This window comes from Vanellus vanellus, assembly GCF_965231255.1.
Source record: "Vanellus vanellus genome assembly, chromosome: 3".
Classification (NCBI taxonomy): Eukaryota; Metazoa; Chordata; class Aves; order Charadriiformes; family Charadriidae; genus Vanellus; species Vanellus vanellus.
The window spans coordinates 10,520,514-10,539,206 of NC_138907.1; the positions used below are offsets into that span (position 1 = coordinate 10,520,514).

Here is an 18,693-nt window from a genome sequence, read left to right on the forward strand (position 1 = left end):
CAGTAGTTCAAATAAGTAACCCATGGATCCTTTCCCTTCTCCTGTAAGAATCTTAATTCATACACGTCAAATTAGCAGTACATGACACCCTAGCAACTGCTTTGGAGACCTAAATGAAAAGAAACAATGGTCCTAGAACAGATTCTGGTGGAGAAATTTAGCAAACTCAAAATGGGGTGATAAAGAAGTTGGACTGAGATTGCTTCCTGCTGGAAATACCGTGGGAAGAGACTTTTCCTCATATCACTGTCATTGAATTGTACTTGATTTCCGCATGGTGTTTCCATAGTTGTCTGCATTCTTCCCCTCCTTAATGCTGAAGAATTATAAAGGACTGAATTAGGTTTCAAAGTGAGTTGGTTTCTTTCCTTAAATCTATGGCATTACTTGTATAGGTGAACAAGAAGTAAAAAGATCTGGTAAAGAAGAAAGTGTAAAGCTTGTCTTGGGAAGACTTTGAAATATCTGAAGATACTGAAACACAACGCAGGCTGAATAGTACATGACTAGTTAAGTTCCTCCCTTACGGCGGGAACTTAACTCTGTCCCCTGTTAATGGTGAAATTCTCACTATCAGCTGTGGCAGCAGGGAAAGGTATAAGGTACCACCTTCCCAAGGTAGACTGATTATTCTAAGCAGCACACACTAATATGGCATGTTCTATGGTATAATTTAGTAAAATATCACCGTAACACAAGTGGAAAAATGTTAGTTTGCTAGTGCCCACTATAGAACTGAAATTTACTACCCACCCTCACCCCCAACCCACAAGCCTTAGGATGCCTTTCTGGATGATACTGCTTTCTCTCAGTGAAATGCTACAATTCCTGTTTTGTTTTGAGTAACTAATTTCAGTTGGCTGTCTTCTCCCTGGCAGATCATCTTCATTTTCCAGTCCTAGCAACTGCTTGAATTGCTTTGATCCACTCTGTACGCTCTGCGGATGAGGCTGCTTGCAAGTAATAGTGGATTTCATTTGCTGTGATGATTTCAAAGAGGATGTTGTCAACATCATACTTCTTGGCTACAGAGAAGAAACAAGGAAGTTAGCTATGAGAAAATAGTCTTGTATTTACTACGTTTCTTTACACACTGAAAGGGGATTTCCTTCCTTTCTACAGCTGTGCCTGATCAGGCCTTCACAAACAGACAGCAAGATGGGGTCCATGAGATAGGTCTCTCTCTTGGAGAAACAACCCATGAATTCTGCACATTTCACCTTCAAGAGTCTCTGGTTAATTGATCTCCAATCATGAAAGGATCTGCAATCCTGCAGACAGGTCAAATTCCCCAAACCCTCCTGTGCCTTGCCAGCTACAAAAACAAGATGTTTAAATTCATGTCACATCCAGAATCTCCAATTCTTTTCATATCTGCCAGCACAGCCTACACAGGTGCTGAGATGCCAACAGACTTTCTCAGTAGGTATGATACTCTGCCTCTCCCATGGAGAGGAGAATGCATGGAGTAAGTGTTTCTTGTTCCTTGCAGCACCACTTAAACATTGCTGTTCCCACAAATTCTAGTTCTGGGGGAGGGAACAGAATGTGAACAGTAATAATTTGTTGGCATAACCATTTCTAATGTAAAGCTTCCATCCCAAATTCATCAACTAAAAAGAGCAAACTCAGCTTACTTCGTCAAAGGCTGCTTATCCTAACATAGGGATGGTATCGTCCTTTTGACAAGTCTTCTCTAAACAACTGACAAAACACGTGATTCCCCATTGCTATCTTTAACACAGTATCCTTCTCCAGTAATGAAGACAACAATAGAGAGACTGGTTACTAGAACAATTACTGAATCATTGTTTTTGAGTAAAAACCACAGGTCATTTCAGGCAGATTGAAAGAATGTACCAAAAATTTATCACACAACTCATTCAATATAGTGCCTTACAGTCTGGCATATCTTCCACCGCAGTCACCACGGAGCCTCTCAAGTGAATTGCTCCTAGTGGTTCTTCTCCCTGGTGAGTACATGAAATCAAAATGAAATGCAACACTTCTGAAACTGTTTACATGTTAATATCTGACTAAAACTCCAGAATGGAAACAAAAACATTTGCTGACTTAGTATGTCCCCTGGGAAACCAGGGGATCCTCAGTCTGTGTGTGACATGGAGGGTGGGGGGTGTGGTATGGGGAAGACCTGCAAATAAATAGGAAATTTCTTTGGGGATTTGGAATTCAGGATCTGCAGTGTATTTAGCATGTCCTGAACAAAGGTACAAGAAGAATATAAGCCTTGTGCCAACTGTAACTTTTCTTCTGATGTCACAGTGAATAGAGATTAGTTAGAAAAAGAGTAGATCTTGGAAGTATTCTTACCAAGCAGCAAGAGCAGCTATACCCTTATTTACAACTTGCCCTCTTGTGCAGTTCGGGACTGTGACAGTCAAAGAATGGGTGAAGATGCATATTTGTTGGTGTAAGTTTCAAAGCAGCAGCCCCTATAAGCTGACACACATCAGCCCTTTGGAAGGGGATGCCAGGAGCGGGAAAGGCAAGCTGGGAATAGAGAGGTCAGAAACTCCTCAGTGTTGATTCTCCAGTGTGTTTAGGCTGCCTCTGCCGAGGGGGCAGGCACAGCATAAAGCCCCTGTAACCCCCAACAGCACTTCTCCTGCAGCAACGCAGGATGAAATAAACTCTGTGGGGTGAATATACCTAAATGACAGCTTTTGGGGAAAGGTTTTGCCCATGGTAATGCTCCTTCCTTTCTTAAGGCAGGGTTTGGCCCATTAGAATTACACAAGAAATGGAACACCATGTCTCAGCCTGACACAGAAAATACCTCAGTTATAAACTGCAAAATGACTGTATTGTGTTCATTTGCACTTATGACCTAGTTAATTTTAATCAAGCGAGAGCACACATTAATTCTAGTTAATCACAGATAAAGAGGTGAGAGCCCAGTTCAGCGTTACCTCTTCCCAGGTAACTTGCCACCCTGAGTTGGCAGCCCCAGAAACCATCTTTCACTCTGTTTTTCCAGAGGATGGTTAGGCTGTGTGAGCACAAACAGCCCCACTGTCCTGCTTGGTCTTCCCTCTCACACATTCCTATGCAAATACTCCATTCAGATATTTCTACAAGGCATTAGCTTTAAAACAAACAGGGAAATAAACCAAATGTCTCTTACTCCAGCAGGATCATAGTAGTGAAGATATGCAGGGTCGTCTCTTAAAACAAACTTTCTCACTTTCCAGTTCTTCCTCCGATGTCCCTAGGAAAATTCAAAACCACGAATGCCGTGAACTGCTTTGCCTGCAAGCGCTTACAGTCAGCTTACCCACACATGAGAGAACAGGCAAATAAAAAAGGGAAAAAGCTGAATATTTTGGACAGGAAATATTTACTGGAATAGGACTTGAACCTGGCCTTTCTGCATCCCACTGTTTTGCGCAACAGCTGGGCTATCACACTGGTTTCTCTTTCTATTTTTTGTACAATGCAGAACAGCTTCAACATGGGACATGCCCCTAAACACATCTCATAGACCAGTAGCTATGACATTCACATGAGGTCTGCGAGAACTGGGCTTAAATGCTTGCCAGAAAACATGGCTGCAGAATGTCTTGCAGGAAGGGACCTTGAACTATGTGCAACAATGAGCCAAATGAATTCTTGTCTTCCTGCAAAGACAACAACGGCTTATCTGGCTCAAACACCCTGGAGAGGGTTCGTGGCAGAGAAGATCAAGCAGAAATAACACCACCTCCCAATATGGACGTAGATGCCTCATTGCCTGTTTTCAAGACTGAAATGATGGGTGGGGAAAATCTAGGTCTGCTGAAAGTACTCTCAGCAGAAGCAGTGACACTTCCAAACAATGATCCACAACTCACTGAGGGTGACGAAATGCAGATTAACACTGCTGGAAGACTGTCATGAATCTCTTCCTCTCTGCATTTCAAAATATTAGTTTCTCAATTAGCTACGCTGTTTGCAAGGAAGCTCTTGCTAACTAGGAAGACTTGAAGGTGACAGGGTAAAAGCAAAGACGTGTATCTAATGTCTTCCATTGTTTTTGAGTCATCTGACTAAGCAAGAGAAATCAGGTGAGTACCACCAAAAAGTTCTTAGGCTCCCAAGGAATATTTTAACAGTGGAGGTTCAGACTTCATATTAAGAAACATTTCTTTACAGAGTGGGTGGTCAAACACCAAAACAGGCTTCCTAGAGAGTTGATCAATGGAAAGTAAGGATCTTACCATGATGTTCACCATATTGCTTAAAGTTTTGCTGGAAAGGAAGGTATACATATATATATCCCATCTTACAGATAGGGCAGGATCAAACATTAGTGACTGAAGAGACTCCTTTGCTCAGGTATGCTGAAAAAGCCTGTGAAAACTGGCAACTGAATCCAGTTTTGTGTCCAGAGGGACATTGGATTGGCATCCTTTTTATCTGAGTTCAGTTCTGCATTGTACCAATGACTTGTCACATCTCCTGCTTTAGCACTCTTTCCTAATTAAACCTCTAAACTGTCTTATTTCATAGTACGAGCAATAAACCTTGCAACGATGAGCAAAAGCCCTGCTGCCATGCTACAACAAGCATTCTTTGTGCAAAGGCAAGAGGGACAGAGATGAAATCTGTCAAGTGTGGAGATGGCATAGGCTAGTTTCTCCCTTCTCTAAAGCTTTTAGGTGTAAAAAAGTAATCTTGTATCCATGCAACATCAGCCCAGTGACAGGATGGAACACGGGCAGTACTGACCTGTTTCAGCAAACATCCTTGTTTGACTACTATGCCTCTGAATTCTTCTTTCAGGACCACATCATCATCACTAGAATTTCCCTCGCAGAAAAACCCACTGTCTGGCTGCATGACCACAAGAGAAAATTCAGAAGTTACACAGCTGCTGCATGTTTATGTACACATACAAATCTGGCTTCTCTTTGGCTTCCCCTCCACCCTGATTTTGCCACCCCAAAAATATCAACCCTTTTACTGGAAAAATCTCCCAGTGAAGTTGAGGAGCTCTCCAAGTCCCCATGGAAGCATTTCAGTGTGAGACCGGACTACACCAATGGGGTCCCAGGGCATCTGAAGAGAGCTGGAGCATCTGTGTATATGTCAGTGCCTCCATTCTCTGTGATTCTTAGTATCACATTTCCTTCATGATGGACAGGCTGCATCAATCCCAGACAGGTTTTTAAATGCACAGACAGCAGTTCATATGAAGGAACACCAGCACAGCAAATACACTCCAGGCTGGCCATCCCTGCACCCAACACACCCTTCCTCTTCCTCCATCCGTTACAACCATCTAGAATTTGGGAAGAAAAATGGTCCATCTAGGCTGTCTTCTCCAACCACAAAAAACGCCCCTAGTTTTTTTAATTTGCGAATTTCTACAGCTGTGATGGTGTGATGTGTGCACTGAGCACAGGCTGTCTCAGGATCCATGCATCACATCCATTCCACACCAGATACATTGTGATGCTGCTTACTGAAACCTTACACTGTTCAAATGATGTAAATGTAGGTAACCATTCGTATGGCTTAGAGTAAACTTCTGTGCTGCCTACTTGTATGATAGCAAGTCAGACATTGACCTGCTGTGACCTCCTCACACCACTTTGGTATTGAATCAAACTAGAAACAAGCTGAAAGCAAGCAGAGCAAGGAGAAGTGTCCCAGGTAGCCAGGAACTGTGATGGCCACAAGGCTGCCTTCACCAGCAGCATCTCTGCTTCCATTGCTGCACAGGTAAAGTCTCCCTACCAGAGACACATTTTAGGAAAACAAATGAAGTAATGAGAGATTCATTTTGCTGAAGTTGAGTGATTCTATGTGGTAAATATAAAGAGAATTGTAATATTTAAGCATTTTACTTGACAGAAGGCATACTTTTTTGTTAGCACAAGATCCTAAGCCAAACATCTTTAAAACAGCATTTGACTGTGATTGTGATATCACAAGTTCTTCAAATCAATCTAAAGGATATGAAGCAATAAACTGAAAAGGTTGGGTAAACTACCCAGGACAGGTGTTATTGGGGGACATCAAAAACTTTTGCTTCTCCACTCACAGGCAAGTTGTACCTGTGTGTGCACACACACGCTGAGTCAGATTTGATGGCTCTGCACAAAAATGGGTTTGTAGCTTGTGCCACTCTCAGAAGCCCCATGATAATGAATTACTCTCTTCCCTTCCACTGAATCATCAGGGGAACTAATGGCTAAATTCTGGTCACTGGTGAAATTACCAGAAACAAAGTCTAAGTTAAAAAGAACTCAGCTTGATCTCAGCACTCACTTCACACTTAGAAGGGTGCCAGAAACAAAAAAAAAAGTCCTGCTTACAAATATTACAATGAAACAGTTCATTCTAAACATCGCGTAGAGAAAGACAATTAACATGGATCTCTCCATTTCTGTACATTCTTTCCTCCGGGACTTAAAAAACCTGACAAGAAGGCTGAGAAAAGCAGAGCATCAGTAAGTTTGAGACAGTAAAAAAACCCAGAATACAACACTTACGAAGTAATAGAAGGCATCACTGAGATCTAAGAAGGGGGTGTCTGACAGTCCCTCGGCAGCAGCCTTGGATGTATCCCCTGCGGGCTGTAGGTAGCCTTCACTCAAGAGGGAAGAGGCAAGCATGAGACCTTCTTTGCGATTTCGGATGGAGTTGCTAGACACCAGCCAGTCAATCACACAGGTGCCTGGTTACAAAGGAACAAATAATATCAGCCACAACCTAAGACAGACACAAAGGAACCTAAAAATACACAGGCAACAAGCCTACTCCATCTATGCAGCAATATCCTAAAAGATGTTCTTAGTGACAATGCCGAGAGCTAATGTGGAAAGGTGTCAAGGTCATCCAGTGAAGTACAGCAGATCTGATTGATGGCAGGGGCCAGTACAACTCTTGAATGCTGTACTGAGGGAGAAGAAAGCTTGGAGGGGATGTAGGACTGAGCTGGGAAGCCTCAACAACACGGACTAGGGAAGTACAAAGGATAGACAAGCCTGAGAGGACAGTCTTCCAGGCTGTTATGTCACTGACACAGCGCTGTCGAAACAGGGTAACTTTCAACTCTAGCACCCACAGATTTGACTCGCAGCAGGACAGGAACGACAATGTGTCACAGTTTGTTGTTGAAAAATTCAGAAAGGAATAATTCTTCTAGAGTTAAGTGTTTCAGCAACTTTCTACAAAAATCTACTTCAATTGTTCTGGCACTGGTTAAATTTCTTCCTCCTCTCTTGCTTACCATGGCCATAAATGAACGCTTTTTCAAGCTTCATCCTTTGAGCACCTCCTGTGTTGGTCAAGAAAATATATGCCAGGTTTTCTTTTCAAACTTCTCTGTGCTCTACAGAGCTTAGAACTGTTTTATCTATCTTTAGCCTCTCGGCCCTGTGCTCCCTTTATTGTATGGAAAAGAGGAACAAAAGCTCCTTACCTGTAAAGCAGTGATTGAACACTTTTTTATCTTTTTCCAGCTTCAACTCCTTTATTCCCTTTTCAGGATCTTTCATTGAGAGATACAAAGCACTGTCAATAAAAAGAACCACAGAAACCGTTAGCAAATAAAAAGCTTTAGCCAGTTCATACAATAATATCATATAATCACAGAATGGTTAGAGTTGGAAGGGACCTTAAAGATCATTTAGTTCCAACCCTCCTGCCATAGGCAGGGACACCTTCCACTAGACCAGGTTGCTCAAAGCCCCATTCAACCTGGCCTTGAACACCTCCAGGGATGGGGCAGACAACTTCTGCAGGCAACCTGAGCCAGTGTCTCACTACTGAAAAAATTTCTTCCTAATATCTAATCTAAACCTCCCTGCTTTCAGTTTAAAACCATTACCCCTTGTCCTATCGCTACACTCCCTCATAAAGAGTCCCTCCCCATCTCTCCTGTAGGTCCCCTTTAGGTACTGGAAGGCTGCTATAAGGTCTCCTTGGAGCCTTCTCTTCTCCAGGCTGAACAACCCCAACTCTCTCAGCCTTGTCTTCACAGGAGAGATGCTCCAGCCCTCTGAGCACCCTTCTCGGCCCTCCTCTGGACTCGCTCCAATAGGTCCCTGTGCTTCTTATATTGGGGGCCCCAGATCGGAACACAGTACTCCAGGTGGCGTCTCATTGTCATTCACATGTTTCTTCATGTTTGCTGGCATATTGATCTCTGCAGAGCTATAGCATGATTTAGTTTAATCTCCTGAAAAATTTACGTTACAAAGCCTGGAGGCCTCACTACATCACTGTCACAGCTGTGGGAGCAGAGAGGGGAGTGCACAGATGACTCACCACACCCCCATATTTTGAGAATGGAAAAACTTGTGTTGACTGTAGTGTGAAGAGAGGAACACCCACTGCTGAGGCACCTTCCCAGGGCCCCACAGCCTTGGTGCCAACAGGGGAGCTTACTGCTTTGCTTATGTTCCTCCAAAGGTCCTTGGCTGAGCAGAAAACCTGTCGCTGTGACATCTCCAAAGCCTAAATGCTCTCAGAGGCCCTAAGTAACCTCAGTGACCCTGGTATGATTTCCTTCCTCCCACCCACCTTTCACTTGCTCAGAACTCTAATTCCTTGGAGCTCTGGAATGACAAGGACAAATATTAAATGTCATAGGCTACGTCCTTTGGCCTGTTAGTCAGGGTGATCCTCTGCTGAATCCTGTGAAGTCAGATTTAGTTGGACCTTGGCCCTGTGCAGTTTTACTGTCCTCTAAGGAGTACTGCAGGCTCATTTGTATCTCGGTATTTACTGCTCAGAGGCAAAAAATAAGTTGTCCTCAATTTTTTAAAGTACTGGCAAACAGATGGCTTCCTATGTGTGCCCTCTTCTCCCTTTGCCAGTTCCAAGTTCTCTGGCAGGCATTACTCTCCCCTCACTATCAAAAACTAGGCTAACATCAGCATTTCTCTGGAGAGCAAACAAAAGGTTTAAAATATTTTTGCAATAAATTATATATTGTATAAAAATGCCTCTTCTGGAAGAATGACACTTTGGTCGGGGTCTCCTTTTGCACTGCAGTGTGCTCAGAAATCTCCTTATCAGCAAAATCCTTGGATAAATAAGCATGTTTTGGTAAAAGATGATGTATTAAAAATGATCATCTCAGTTCCAGTTGCTAGCTCATTTCTGCCACATTGTGCGCTCTGAAACTGTTAGTCATGCAGAAAGCACTCTGAAGAAAACCAGAGAGGTAGCAGAGACAGACATACTCATAGTTCTTCCAGACTGAGGTTACATATCTGGCACACTGCCTGCGGATGGAAGTAAACGGGGGAGCAAAGCTATGAGAACAAACCTCAGGTTGATTGTTTCAGGCAGTCTGATAGACTTTCTTGTGGATTTTCTGGCAAACCTTTGTCCTCCATCTATGCAATGAATTGCTTTCTTTATATCCCGGACCCAAGCATCTCTCTCCTCCAGGTAAGCAGCTTGAAAAAAGTGGTCCTGCTGCTTGGCTGCAGTGAGCTTGAAGACGAACTGGAATGATAAATGAGGGTTTTTTTCAGAAGTTACTTTGGTGTAGCCAGTTGGGCACGATTAACCTAGAACCACCACGACAGCCTACCTATGCCTAACAGACTATGGAAAGTGCCTTAGAGCCACAGTTAAACTAAAAGAACTCTGAAGAAAAACATAAGCAGGCAGTGCAGGTAACTGACTCCTTTTGTTATTCCCCTGTGAGTGATCCTGATGTTGTCAGTAGAGCTAAAGTGAGTGGCGTTGATATAGCTGTCGATTTTAACTTTTGCTGGGAAGTTCAACACAGCTGAAAGGCTGAAGTGCCCAGCCCCTGCAGGCTCACAGTGCGTGTAAATTTGTCTTAATGTTTAGAGATGTGGTCAGTCTGAAGGAGGTAAAAAAAAACAAAACCACATTGTGTTGCTCAGCTACTGATTCACAAGGGGAGAAAAGGTCACAGTCACACTGGAGAGTAGCTGAACACGTTTGCAGCCAAGCCAACCTTTAAGGGCTTGGTAGGGAGATGATACATACAACCCATGGCTACACCTTATGATCACTACTTATCTAAACACATTAGCAACAATGGAAAGACTACATTTCCCAAAAATTAGAAAAGCTCTTTTAAAGGCAGTTCTAAGCAGAGAAAAATAACACCAACCTGAAAAAAAAAACCAAAACAAACAACCACCAACAACAACAACAAAAAAAACCCAAAAAAAACTCACAAAGTTCAAACTGTTTGATTTAGTTTTTATACAGTGATCTTTTGGATGGAAAATCTGGATCTAATTACTCAGGCAAGAGGGTTTCCACTTCCTCTAAAATATAGTTCCCCATAAGTGGAACTGTAATTTGTTCTATAGTTGTATTAGAATAAATACAACAGGTTCTGACTCAGCAGGCATCTAAAAACGACAGGCTAATCAGCAAGCAAACAGCATGGCTTTATGAGGGCAAGTAAAGGAGAGACTATCATCAAAGAGCAGAGTGGTGAATCTACAGCAACAAAATCAAAACGCTGAATGAGTCTTCAGAAGCCCACATTTGTAAATGGCACATTTCTGAACATCCCTAATAAGCATCCTCCAGATTGTTGCCAATGGGAAGAATTCTGACACCCTGCAATTATGCAGAAGTCCCACTGACTTTCATGGAAGACAGATTTCAAACTTACAAAGCAGTGGGTCCTCAAAAATCCTTTTCAGACAGAAAAGTAACTTTCTTATCTGATACTGTTCATATTTCCAGCAACATCCACCTTTTCGATTATGCAGTAAAGAGCTACGTCCTGAAAATTGATGTACGGTACATGTGAAAAGCAGACAGAACTCTCCAAGTTACAATATCTATGAGTCATTCTCACACACCAGACTAACAGAATGAAATAGCAAAGCATTAAAGCAACCTTTTACCAAAGGAAAAATCAGCATTCTCAAAGTCGAAGAGCTGAAAAGCAACGTACAGTGAAATGCTGAAGAGTAGTTTTCATTTCATGTACACAGAAGAGACTGGGAAAGCTCTTTCTTTTAACTTTAGCTTTTAGAAAGCTAGGCCACTAAACTGGACATTCAAACCTCCTCTGAAATTGGTGAAGAGGTTGAGTCTCCTATACTGGAAGTGACCAAGTCTCCCTCAGATGATGTGTATCTGTGCTTTTGAGAAAATTAGACCATTAGACTGAACTAAACACCAACATTTTAGATACTTTAAGTTACGACAAATTAATCTGACTATGAGCAACCATACATGATAATGCTATTGACGGGAAAGCCATGGGGAAAACAGAAAGCACAAGCACAGCAGAATTAACATCACATTAAGCAATGATCAAACTTCAGATGAAGAACAGTGAACAATGGTGAATGCATTTTGAAATAAAATCTCAAAATATGCAGTTGCAGCCTCTTCTGAACAGGCTATATCTCTGTTTAGCAAAGTCAGGATTGCTTCCTTTCCCCTCAGCACCTGCTTTTTGCAATTGATTTAGTAGACAAAGTGTGTTGGTGATGTGCCTGAGGTTTCAAGCTCAGCCCCAATACAGATACACAAGATTCAAAAAGCTGAAATCTAACCAGATGAATATACAAGTCCACTCATGGCTCAATAGCCCCTGCTCCAAACTGGGTGCAAGTGAGTGAGACTGGACTTAAAACTGGCCTAATGAGAATTATCCCACTTTTCACCCTACAGAACTCCTGTCCTAAAAATACCCTTTAATTTCTAGCCATATGAAGTAAACGTACTCAAACCACTAAGAAACAGAGTAATTCCCATACGAGGAAGAACTGTATGTTTTGGCACACAACCAATGAGAAGGCAGGATGGAATGCAGAGGCTTTGGATTCAGCAGTATAGTAAAGCAGTGAAAAGTAAGACAAAAATCAAGATACTACATTTTCAATGAATACATGTAGAAATTTAGGTTTAATCATATTGGGCAGTAACTATTTGTAAGAAAAATCCCAGTGATGGCGTTGCTTATATGGATGAGCATGTTGCAGTTTTGACTATTTGAACAATGCGAATTTTAAGAGAAAATACGTCTCCAGGGCTGTTGGGCTATGGACTTGCAGCACGATCTCACCAACTCAATAAGGAGGATCTGCTCCAACACCTGCTGAAGTTGGTTGGCTCTCTTCCACTGACTTCAGTAAACTCTGCATCAGATCTCACTTTCATAAGGTATTTTGGATGCCTCAACCCCCGATCTGAGATCCTTCCTTTTTTCTCTATACTAGCTCAGAAAAGGCCCCAGCAACTGAAATGAAATATAATGTAAAACTCATTATGCAAACTCATAATGTAAAACAAAGCATAATGTAAAACCCAACCGTCAAAGACTTCATTGCCCTTTGACACAGATGCCATGCATCTTCTGCAAACTGGTACATCCTTCAAGCTAGCCTTTGGGCAAGTGAGGATGTGTCTCACTCTGCCTTCAGCAGACATCGGATACTTAAGACCTCTCTGCCTATTTTGTAGAATGCACATACACTAGTAAATTATCTTTTCATTATTGTTGAATGTGTTAGTGTTACTGACATTTCCAAGCAACTACTATAGACCAATAATGATGTCAGTGCCTCTGTGGGCACTGTGCCACAGGCAGAGACACCTCCCACTAGACCAGGTTGCTCAAAGCCCCGTCCACCCTGGCCTTGAACACCTCCAGGGATGGGGCATATACTTCTCTGGGCAACCTGGGCCAGTGTCTCACCACCCTCGCAGAGAAAAATTTTTTCCTAATATCTATTCTAAACCTACCCTCTTCCAGTTTGAAACCATTAGCCCTCATCCTATGACTGCATACCCTTGTAAAAAGTCCCTCTCCAGCTTTCTTGTAGGTGCCCTTGTGTGCAGATATACATAATTTCTGTTCCTTTATTTGGTTATTTGATGTTCCTGCTCTGCGCTCTAGTCCCTAGACATAATTATGCTTCACTTTTATTATTCATGGTTTGCAAAAGATGTAAAGTCAAGTTCTGTAACAAAAAGCTCCCAGCAGGCACCCAGGCAATGCACTGACACATAGCCACGCTGGCTGAAGCAGAAGGTCAGCTCCGAAGCTGCAGAAGTTAAGCAGTAACGTTTGCCCAGCCATGCCAGAGGGTGGCTCAGGCAGGAGCTGTTGGCAATAAGGAAGAGTAAATGGGTTTGACCAGCAGTCAATCTCAAACCCTTCTGAATCAGTTGGACAATCGCCCTTGCCAGCTCAGGGATCAAAAACCCTATGGGTGGGCTGGGGTGGGAATGAATGACCATGCAATTCTCCTTCCAGGCATGATAATACAGTCTCTTTCTGTGGACAACTCCCAGTACCTAGAAAGAGCTAGGAAGCCCAGGGAGCTCTTGATGATCCTGCTCTGGGTGGGATTTCCAAGGTAATGTAAAACTTCTTGTTCCCAGGAGAAGCAGCCATCTACAACTTCTTTGACTCAGCACAGGATTAACAGCAATCTTTATTCTCTGCCCCATCCTTTTATTGTACTGCCTGAAAGACAGTTTGTAAGTTAAGAGCCCCTTTTTGTTAACAGATGTAAGTTTAACAAGACTCCATAAGAATCAACTTTTTTTTCTCCATATAAATATGGTGTCTGCACAAAGAAAAAATAAAATGAAAAGAAAAAAGCAGAAGAAAGAAAAGAAAAAAGGAAGGAAAAAGAAAAGCTAGCAGATCCAAACCTGACACCAGGGACCCTGACTCTACTTGCCACAAAACACAGGGGCAGCTATAATTCTCCTCACTTTACTCCTACGAGAAAGTGAAGCTTGCCGTCTCATGCATTTTCTCACACTTTCTATTTTGTAATGCTCTCAGAGACTTCTATCTTTAGTCAGGCATCCTTGAAGTAAATTTCTTTAAACTGTAATTGGATAATCTTCCATATTCCTCAAGTATAATGCCTATTTGATGAAACTGAGTTGCTGAAATAACAAATGACTACCTAAAAGTATGATTCTTTGCTCATACTAGAAATCGTGTTTTACCAACAACTATTTTTCAGGAACCCTATAACAAGATATGTATGCTTGAACATTTATCTTCCTTATCTTACTTTCTGTCAAATAAGATTCTGAATTTGTGAATATAGCGATCTGTGTGTTTCACTGGGAATTGGGACCTCAGTCTATGCGCTCGCTACCCTCAACCTTAGAGATGCCAAATGTGTAGGCAACATTTGAACTACTTTCTCTCAATCAGTTTTGGCTTTTGCTCTCTTTCTGAGTGTAGATGTGACTCTTAGTCACTTGCAAAAGCCCTACAAGTAACAATGCAGTGTGCGATTAACACAGATTGCATGAATGTCCAGAGTGTGGGATTGAGTAGTTACAAAATGGTAATAAGAAGTTTGGAATGACAGCGTTACTTGGGCATTTGTGTCACAGCCTTTATCTCCTTCCTGTCTGAGCAAGCCAGTTACTGCTCTGACAATAAACCAATGTTTCCACTGTTCATGAAATAGTTTCCCACATCTTTATTCTAGATTTATATTTATTACAGGAGTTGCGCCATTCAGCTGCTAAGCTTCCTCACAACAATATAATTTGGCTCTGCTCTCTGACAGACTCAGAGATTTAAAAAAAACCAAAAAACAACAAAACAACTTTCTGAATTGCTCCTCTTGAAGGATCTTGAATTTTTCCTGAGCAGTCACACCTTTCAAACACTACAAAAGTCCAAGCCTGCTCGTGACCTTTTAAGACAAGTGAGAGTTGCCATTTGGATAAGTGTAAGGAATTTGTAACCAACACCCTTGTGCCCCTTCAGTGCCTCCAGGTGTATAGGTATACTGTCAATCCTTGTTATAAAAAAAGTACTTACCATTCTTTTGCCAAAATCCTGGCATGGGCTGTTAATAGAGCTTCCTTTTAGTGGGACCATTCCTTTGGGGCTGTTGTCAGACTTCCGCTTGTAGAATTCAATTCCATCTTCCAAGAGCACGACCCACATCGGCTTCCAGGTATTAAACATGCTGCCCTGCATCAATAAATCACTATGTATATTATGTTCATTAAATCATTTTTCACATGATATCTACTGAAGATATGACCTTCCAGGCAGTGTCTGATTGATGCTAAAATAACTCTAGTTAGTGTCTCAAGGGGAACATACCACAACCGCACCCATCTTACTATGCAGTTAAACATTGTTTTTATTCTTCTGACTACCTTTAATCTCCCTTTGTATTCACCCCAGCCATGAATTTTTCCAAAATTTCCTGCACCAGCAGGTGTTTATTTTCAGTATTAGTCAGTCCCAACCACTGTCTTCAAGATGACATAGTGGTAATATTATGAATAATCCTCAAAATTTCTGGATGTGAACTGGAACATTATGACTGCTTCATTAACTTGGGCATCCTGTGCTGTATTTAGGACTTGATGCTACAATACAGTCAGTCATTGAAGCTTGGCTGTCTGATAAGAAAGCACATGTCTCAGAGGACTTCTAGATATATAAGAACAAACTGTAAGAGTAAATGAATAGTTTAAGGGCCTGAGGCTGCGTATCTCCAGCTGTTGTGGTGAGGAACTGAGGTGCTTCATTTCATCTTTTAAAGCTTTTACTTCCTATTCTGGAAACACAGCTGTTAGATGCAAGAAACACAGAGATAAAGACATAGCTGGATCCTACATATAGTGAAACATACAGCAAAACTCTCAGGGACTCAGAGAGGAACAACCTGTTTCTCTGTGTTGAGCACAATTAACTTCTAGAATTATTATGACTGTGGTACTCTAGCTAGATGATCTCTCTGGTCCTGCCTGCAACCAGCTTCAAAAGTGGCCAAAATCCCATACACCCAAGTGACTTTCTGCTCTGCCAAAGGAACATTTAGATATGCTGAATCCCACCAGTTCCTCTGAAGAGTTACGAAAGCACAACCAACATTTGTGGGCCCCAAATAAGAAGCCATCCTTCAAAAATATTAGCTTCCCTTGCTCTTTCTGTTACAGAGACCTAAATTTATCCTCCCCCAGCCTACAGCTCCATCCACAGCATCTTTGTCCTCCTCAGACCATGGTGGCTGAGTGGTGATAAAGCTGCAGACAGAAGCCAGGCAGCCACCGTTGCGCTGTGCAAATGGCTTGGTTTGATCTGTTAAACCTAAGAGCTGGGCAGAGTTCATTATATTTGCATTTTATATTTCTGCAGAAGTGAATGGGACAGAAACACAGTCTTTTTTTTTTTTTTTATGATACACCAAATGAACCCTTTGTCCATCACATCCTTTTTGGCTGCCCTGCCCTACTCTGAATCAGACCTTATGTTCAATTACATAGGTTGGTGAGGGAAAACTGTCAGCTGAGATCTTATTGAGAGCAGGACCTGCTCCCAGCCTCTGCAGCCCTCACTGGAAGCAGAAGGTGCCCCAAAAATGAACACTACCTTCCAAAGAGAAGTCACTGCCCTGGGGGTTCTCTGGAAACCCAGCTAAACACGGAACTACAAAAGAGTCTCATCTGGGTGTCACATATGGGTTGACTGCTATTTTTCTTTTGATTTTTTTTTCTTAATAAGCCATAAGAATTTACCATTTTTTGAGAGCGCAAAATTATCCAGCGGTTGATTTTCTGCTAAGAAATCAATTAAGATGATGAGCCAAGACAAGAGCTGTTGCAATTTCCTTTTTTTCTGTGGGCTTACCACAGGTTACAATACTTCTGCTCATAAACAGACAAGTCCAGTACTTCCTGAAGATCAGACTCTGACATGCTCTGCCAATGGAAGCCATCGCGGAGCAGTGTTAGACTGGCAGTATCAGATCCACACCATCAGCAAACCCAAACATGGTCACATTGTTCTCACCTAAAACATCTCACGAAAGACAACCAAGCAGGATGCTGGATTTGATTTTCCTGGACTAAAAATCAAATTGTCACACCTGCTCCTAAGACTGCAGATATAGCCAGGTGTTCCTTGAATTGCTCTCTGAAATCATTAGCCATTTTAAAAACACACACAACTTCCCTTTGATAGAACAACTTATTTAACATCTGCAGCACTACAAGACTAGAAAATTAGCTGTTTCTTATGCTTAGAAGGTGACACAAGGTCCCCAAAATATACAAACAGAGGTTTAAGGTGACCTAAATCAACACTGAAGTCTGAGCCCACGTTTACTGGAGGTCACATTGTCCCAGCTAAAAGCACTGATCCCCAAGCACAGCACTGTTCCCCAGCCTGATGTAAATATCAAGAGGAGAAAGTCAGTGACAAATGGCCTTCGCTCTCTGCAAAGAGCTGTGGCTGCATGGATGACTCCTTGGGAGGTCAAATCCTTGGTTTCACTTTACAAGCATAAAGGAGAGGAGGAGAGTACATAATTAGCAGGTAAGGTTAATTGCGAACATGCTCATCCTAGCTGGGAGCTCTGGTTGTGGAGTTCACAGCAGCCTCACTGATATATCTAACAGCTGGTACCAGTCTGATTCATATCTTCTGCTCCTTTTGCCCTCCAGACCTTCCTGTAGCATACTGCTGCTTCTCACCACCAGCATAAGCTTACCTCTGAAAGGACAGAGCCACCAACGAGGCTGGCTGTTCTAGGAAATCGGCACAATTTCCATTGCCCTGTTACCATTGCAACAGCACCCAGCAGCAAGTTTAGTAGTACCTGCACACAGAGATTTTTGGGGGACCTAGCACCCACAGGAATGTTAGGGACTGACACTAGCACATCTGTATGCATCTTTTCCCTGGCATACCCAGCCAGGCACACAGTTTGGGATTGTTCCAGTGTCTAAGTTTCTAGCCATTCCCCTGTCACAGAGGAATACAGATTGTGAGCCACTTGCTCTGCCTCTCAGGGCATTGGAACTAGAGATGTGCAATCAGCACAGCACAAGTTTGGCGCTCTCCTTCCTCATGACAGCATCACTGCAGATTTGTTATTACTTTATGAACTTACTTTTTTTCAGTGTCAGTGGAAATAAGACTGAGGAGTGGCCTCTTCACAACACTGGTGCCAGATTAGAGATCTGTCCAGCCAGCTGTTCTAATGAGTGAAATTCTCATTTTGCTGAGCAGAGACACCACAGGAGAGAGCTCCTCTCTTGCTCCAAGACTGACACTGTTTAGTTTGGCTTCTTTAAGCCAGACTGATCTCACTAAGGATTTAAATAAAAGTCAAGGCCTTATCCTATGGGCTCTACCATAAAAGACTCCAGAGCTGCTGTGGGACAGCAACTGTGTTCCCAAAGAAGGGACGTGCCTGTGGCCCCACACACTGTCTCTAGGCCAAGGTGATTTGACCTCTGTAATCTCACTATGCTTCCTTGACGTTTAGCTCAGTGATTAAGTGCTATTGAGCAGGTTGTGGCCATTTCAAGCTGCTACCTGTTTTGCCAAGATTCCACTAAGGGCATTAGGCTACTTAATAAAAATACAAAACTTTTGATCCAAAGGTATATCTGAGATACGTGCAAAATGCCTTATGTAGTATTCTGACAAGATATAACGCAAGCAAGTACCTCTATAATTACTAACACCACATTGTTTTACTGCTCAAGGAACTCTGCTTTTTTTTTTTTTTTTTTTTTCAGAAAAAATGATCCTTTTTTGAATTACTGAAACCAAAGTATGTTTCTGTACACCTTCCCAACCTTTTCAGAGTTAGCTTTCTCCTCCACTCAGTCCAAAACTGCCCACTTACCTTCTTAACCAAGTAGCCCTCCCTTATGCGCATCGGTTCTCGTTCCATGTCTCAGGCAATCCTGCTCTTGGGTCTACCAGCGCTG

At 42.3% G+C, this 18,693-nt stretch overlaps 1 protein-coding gene across 1 annotated transcript; it reads right to left on the reverse strand.

Annotated features, from left to right (window-relative positions):
- Window positions 1-784: 784 nt before the first annotated feature.
- On the reverse strand, window positions 785-18,690 carry PLEK (pleckstrin). Its single transcript, XM_082481767.1, has 9 exons — window positions 18,609-18,690; window positions 14,774-14,929; window positions 9,284-9,465; window positions 7,430-7,521; window positions 6,498-6,682; window positions 4,729-4,833; window positions 3,146-3,229; window positions 1,901-1,970; window positions 785-1,025 (listed from the first exon to the last, which is right to left on the reverse strand). Exons 1-9 carry the CDS (start codon window positions 18,654-18,656, stop codon window positions 886-888), a joined length of 1,062 nt encoding a protein of 353 aa, XP_082337893.1. The 5' UTR covers window positions 18,657-18,690; the 3' UTR covers window positions 785-885.
- Between the last annotated feature and the right edge of the window lie 3 nt (window positions 18,691-18,693).

Bases quoted from the DNA above. Each gene is read 5' to 3' on its own strand.
- PLEK (XM_082481767.1), bottom strand. From the start codon at position 18,656: ATGGAACGAGAACCGATGCGCATAAGGGAGGGCTACTTGGTTAAGAAG. The intron at 6,683-7,429 runs GTAAGGAGCTTT...CTTTGTAACCAG, and splicing joins GTTCAATCACTGCTTTACAG to GCACCTGTGTGATTGACTGG. The intron at 1,971-3,145 runs GTAAGAGACATT...TGTACTCACCAG, and splicing joins ACTACTATGATCCTGCTGGA to GGAGAAGAACCACTAGGAGC.